This window comes from Leucopleurus acutus (assembly GCF_964270905.1).
Source record: "Leucopleurus acutus genome assembly, chromosome: 5".
NCBI classification, from domain to species: domain Eukaryota; kingdom Metazoa; phylum Chordata; class Mammalia; order Artiodactyla; family Delphinidae; genus Leucopleurus; species Leucopleurus acutus.
The window spans coordinates 47,981,719-47,987,718 of record NC_139147.1 but is presented as its reverse complement, the minus strand read 5'-3'; the positions used below and the strand labels follow the sequence as shown (position 1 = coordinate 47,987,718).

Below are 6,000 nucleotides of genomic sequence, written 5' to 3'. Positions count from 1 at the left end.
GTGGCAAAATGGTTGAGTATGTATCAGTAAAAATTTATCATCTCTACTAGAAAACATGTTTTATTAATGGTGGACAAGTGACATCAAATATTACATAGGGGATTAATTTTACACCTTAATAAGCAATAATAATTCCCAGGGATTGGGGAGAGATGAGGGGTACTTTTTCTTTTCAATTTCTTTGAGCCTTGTTTTTCTCATCTTGAAAATACAGAAAATACCAACCACATAATGCTGCAACCCCTGCAATCCTTAAAGGTCCACGAGAGGTGGATATCCCAGAGTGAATTCTAGTTCTCTGGTTATCGGGACAGTGAAGGGAGGATAAGCTACATAAGTGCCTAATACAATCAATGAAACATCTTTCCATTTGATATTCATGACTAATAACTGGGCTATTTCAGATGAGAAAACTGAAGTCCAGATGAGTAGTTCAAGGGAGGAATTTACTACATGTAGAATGTAATGTAATTAGTTTTAAACTACCTCTTTCCTCCTCCCCATCTAGAAGAACAGAAATAGGAATCTAATACTTTCAAACCTAAAATCTGAACATTTAAATTCCACTGAAAGGATAGCCCTCAATTTCCTAATTCTGTTGTATCCATAGAGATTTACAAATGGGGGGAAAGGGAGAAAGAGAGAGGGAGAGACACACTGTCCTTAAGAACAAAGTTTTGAGCAAACTGTACTGATTTATTTACAACTGTAATTTATAAAGAGTAACACAAATATCTTTACACTAATATTATGAAAGAAGTCCCATGGCTGAAATGGGCAAAAAATGAGACTTCAAGACATTTCTAAAAGGGGCACCAAAAGAAGGGAAAAAATGCAATACAACAGTTGTGGGGAGAGAGTTATAAATATCAAGTATTGCACCAGGTGCAATTTCATGCAAATGTCTTCAACCACTCAAACTTTATTATTTAGATATTAGAATAAAATATCTTGAATTATGTTGCCTTTTTTTTCACTTGATTTCCATTAAGTAAATTAAAATAACTGGCTGTAAACAGAATACATCTAAATATTTCTCCTATCAACCCCTTAGAGACAATCCATTACATTTTAGGACATAGCAGGTTGTGAGGATTTGCTACTTCCCAAACAGATTTTATAAGCAGTCATTCCATGGCCCCAAATGTGTTCCTGGATTTCTTTCACCAAATGTGTCTAATATGAACCTCAATGAATTAAACTGAGAAAGCTGCAAAATAAAGCAGACCACTTTTCAGTTTTGTCATATTAAGAGACTAAAAATCTTTTCAAACCACTGGAACTTTAGTAAGAGAAAAAAAACCAAATAGGAAAAAGAAATTTCAGAAAGTGATGATAAAAACTAGTTTAGACAGCTCTCTGGTTATCTGGCTTTTCTTTAGGTGGATAATAGTGTGGTCACAGACAATCTCACTGAGGATAAATCCATGTGTACTCAACACCTGTTTTGAAACATTCTAAATCAAATATTCCTCTGGTAATAAAGACCAATGACATTTTTAAAGATACAAGTCAGTCCCCCAAGTGTTAATTTTAATCTTAACATGCCTACCTACTTATTATAATGCTTTTAACTGCTCCTTAGAGACAATTAGGATGAAGTTTAGTATCTGAAGCACTAAGTGTTCAAACTATTAGCTAATGGTGCAAAGATGACCTTAGAAACTGATGTTTCAACATTTCACTAGTTGGTCTGCATTTGAGTTGGCTGGAATCTTCATCCATTGCATTAAAAAAGATTTCACTCTTTTTAAGAGCAGAAACAGCAAGCTAATTGTTAATCTATGTAATACTTTTTAGTTTCTGATACTGCTCAGTGGGTAAACCTAAATGTAGCAATTAAAGGGGTCTCTTCAACGAATTCTACCTCTAATTTTCAGTGAAGACACTGCAAATATATATGTGTATGGTTGTTTTTAAATCTAAACTGATGCATGTTCCCTTAAAACAGCTCTTCAAAACAGAACTGCATTCTGCACCCTTAGTTCATAAGGGCACACGGTCAGCTACTTCAAAGTCATTTAATAACTGACCTTTATAAGAAATCATTTTACAAAACCAAAAATGCAAAAGAAAATTTTAAAAAAATTTAACTTTCCAGGGATTGATTGTAATAATTTACACCTTCTTAGACTTGCTATTCAAGCACCCCCATAAGCAAATGGAAGTCTCCGGTTAGTATTCAGTCAGGAAAATATGTCCATATTTCTCTTGGTTGCCTTAATTTCTTTTGAAATAATTTTCTTTTATATTAACTTTCCAAAGCATCCAAAACTTTCATGATCTGTTGTTTTATGGCTTTGGTAGCATCTCCTGCATTTGGAATCAAATACCTACGGGGGAAAAATATATATATTAATATAGAGACTTCTGTTCAGGATTCAACTTAGATATCAAGTCCAATGTCGAAGTAACCTACAAATCAAGCACAGATGCCCTCCTATGTACTCCCCATCACTTATTTCAACATATACTCAAAAGAGTTATTTTTAAAGAAAGAAAATCTAAATGAAAAAGCAAGGTGATTTTTCATATTGCATAGAGCAAGGTGGAATGAACTGGAGATCAGGAGTCAGGAGGGCTATATTTGGTTCTAACACAAGTGTGAAGACCTGGAAGTCATTCAACCCCTCTGGGCTTCACATTTTTACCTGTAAGATTAAAGATGGTTTAGCTTCGAGAGCAGTGTGGTCTACGGCCCTTGTGCCGGTCCATGAACTGTTTGTCACTGGTACACAATGAGGTAAGGAAGAACTTGTACCAGACTGTAAATTAACTACATCATCCAGCACACTGCTTACTTCGTTGATACGTTTTTAAAACAAGAATTATTTGATGAAGGAAAATAAAAGCTCGTATTTAATTGCAAACCAACATTTAGTGTAGCACTGGTGTAGATTATTCCTAAAGACCCTTCTGTCAAAAGGTTTGTGAAATTAGCTACTGCACTTAATGAAATCATGTGCTAATGGCTAAACCATATATTACTACAAATTTGTAAGAAAAAAGATAGCGAGAATACTAATAAAAATGGTTCAAGTATCCTGTTCCACCATCCATTTCCCAAAATAGAGAAACAAACCGTGTTTAATAATGAACTAATTCAGTAATTCAGATAACATCATCCTAAGAAAATCTTACCTTTCGATTGCCAAGATTTCTATTCCTGAAGTGCTGCTGTTTCCATACTTGAAGGTAATTAGCTCAGGATGTTTTTTTTTGGATGTTATTTTAACCACAGAATTTAGTGCTTGTCGAGACTGTATATAAGCCAATCCTTTCCGTGAAAGAATCTCCCTTAAACAGTACATATGTGTTGCAGTAACCAACAGATGACTTGAGAGGGACAAAAGCATTAAAAAAACAAAAAGAATTTAAAGAAATGTCATTTAAAACAACTATTACTTCAACAGCCCCAATTATAAAAAATGTTCAACTCCAGATGAAATTACTTTTGAGTTAAAAAGTGAAGGCAAAGGATCGTCTATAAACAAATAAGCTACCTAGTAACAGCTTTTAATTTTCCTTTAGTTGTATGCAAAATTAATGTTTTATTAACAGATAATCCTGTAACTGTTTAAGAGCAAAAATTATATTTAATATAATAAAAACTATAATACAATTAGAAATCATTAAAATAATAAATTTTTAGAATCTATTCTATATGGTATTTGGAATATACTACCTTTCAGACTTTTAACAGTAAACTATCCTCATTCAACATACCATAACATATACTTTATGTCAAAGACCACTAAGCAATACCTGGACTGCCTTACATATTTAATAATATTCTGTAACTGGATCCTACAGGCAAAATAGGGATAGAATTATTAATACACACACCCTGCTTTGTGTCTCAGCTCACTTTTAGTATAGTGATAATACTCACACACTTTTATGAAATACAACAGGACAAACATCAGATATCCAGAATGTGGGACATTCTGCAGAACAGTTGGCCTAGACTCAAAAAGGATTCGTTCAACATGAAGAAAAGGGGGAAGTGTGGTGAGGGAAGCAGTATTGTTCTACACTGGGTGAGACTAAAGAGAGATAACAGGCAAATGCAATGTGTGAAACAGGACTGGATCCTGGACCAGGAAGAAAAAAACAAAGACGATAAAAGATACTTTAGAGACACTGAAAATTTTGAGTGTGTTCTGTATGTTGAATGATGTTTATTAACTTTAAAGTTTTTAAAGATGTGATAGTGCTACTGGAGTTGTGGAGGAGACTGTTCATATTCTTTGGAGATTTATGCTGAAGCATTTAGGGGTAAAGTGTCATATCTATAAGCTTCTTCTGAATGGTATGACAAAAAGAAAGTGTATGTGTATGTGTGTATGTATATACAAACATAGAGAGAGAGATGGGGTAGTGTGAAAAAAAGTTAAAAGCTGGTGAGTCTGAGAGAGGCTTATAAAGATATTCAATGTACTATGTCTTCAACTTTTCTGTTTAAATTTTTCAAAATAAAAAAATTACATTAGAAATATTTTTTAAAACTCAAGACATATAATACAAGTCGACAGAGGGATATTATATCTCATTGTGTGTTTATTATTTTTTTCTGCACTGCACAGCATGCGGGATCTTAGTTCCCTGACCAGGGATTGAACCCGTGCCCCCTGCAGTGGGAGCTCAGAATCTTAACCACTGCACCGCCAGGGAAATCCCCAGGAAATTATATCTTATTGTACTTGGATACATAAAATTTCTTCTGCAGCTACCTTTTATATCATTACTTCCCTAAATTCAATTTTACTTCTGAAGAAGGTATTTTAAAAAGTACCTAGGAAATATGTGTCCACTTTCTTTCACTTCTTTACAAGGAAAATGATGCTTGACGTCTGGCTTGTTTATCCAAGTCTGAATGTTTACAACCTCTTTTCTATCATCATCTGACATTGAAGAACTGTCAATTTCATCTATAAAGAATTATAAGATGTTAAAAGTGGGTATCACCAACTTTAAAAATGATACATTTTTTAATAGCCTGAAAAAATTTCAGTAGTATTTTAAACACACATGTTGGAAAAAACAAAATTCTAACCCAGCAACTATATTTCCTTATGCCACTGGTACTACTATAAAAGATTATGAAACATCATTCTATATGGTGTGAAAATATTGAGAATATACTTTTAAAATATTAAACTATGAGGAATTTCAACTTTTTTTTTTTTGCGGTACGCGGGCCTCTCACCGTTGTGGCCTCTCCTGTTGCGGAGCACAGGCTCCGGACGCGCAGGCTCAGTGGCCATGGCTCACAGGTCCAGCCGCTCCGTGGCATGTGGGATCTTCCCGGACCGGGGCACGAACCCATGTCCCCTGCGTCGGCAGGCGGACTCTCAACCACTGCACCACCAGGGAAGCCCTCAACTTTTTTGATTTATATAACATAACTCTAATCTATGACTAGTCTGTCGAGAGATGGCAGAATTGTCCAATAATAATATTAGCATCTGTCTTGAAGGCAAAGATGGCAGAGTTCTTTTTCTCTTGCTGGTTTCTTTTTTTTTTTAATTGAAGTATAGTAGATTTACAAAATTATACTGGTTTTAGGTGTACAATATAGTGATTCAATATTTTTATAGATTGCACTCCATCTGCAGAGTTGCTGATTTCTGATTTTAAGGAAAATAACAACAACAAAAAAATCCATGCTGGGATAGATAAGTAAAAATCTACTTAGTGGGATTTTTTGCGAAAGAAATATAAGACATTCTAGTTATTTTGTTTTTCTAATTTAACAAAGGGGACTTACACTCCCTAGAGTTAATAATTGTGGATATTCTTCTCTTTGCTTTTTAAGAAATCAAAATATAAAAAGACATAATAAAAAAATGAAATCTCACATATCTATTCACCTCTAGCTTAAATAAAAAAGTGAAGCACTCATGGATTTCTGCCCAGGCACATCCCCCTTTCTTCCCCACTAAGAAACAGTGACTATGTGAATTTGGTGTCTCACCTTTACTTTTAACCCAACATGAA

General features: G+C 34.3%; 1 protein-coding gene across 6 annotated transcripts in view; it reads right to left on the bottom strand.

Moving 5' to 3' along the window:
• Positions 1–685: 685 nt before the first annotated feature.
• TBC1D23 (TBC1 domain family member 23) overlaps positions 686–6,000 on the bottom strand; it is a 63,645-nt gene continuing 58,330 nt past the window's right edge. For all 6 annotated transcript variants that reach the window (XM_082840433.1, XM_082840432.1, XM_082840430.1 and 3 more), the window contains 3 exons: positions 4,796–4,931; positions 3,142–3,336; positions 686–2,333 (listed from right to left, as the gene is read on the bottom strand). In XM_082840433.1, the coding sequence (XP_082696559.1) occupies positions 2,252–2,333; positions 3,142–3,336; positions 4,796–4,931 (413 nt within the window). In that variant the 3' untranslated portion in view covers positions 686–2,251. The remainder of the gene's footprint in view (positions 2,334–3,141; positions 3,337–4,795; positions 4,932–6,000) is intronic.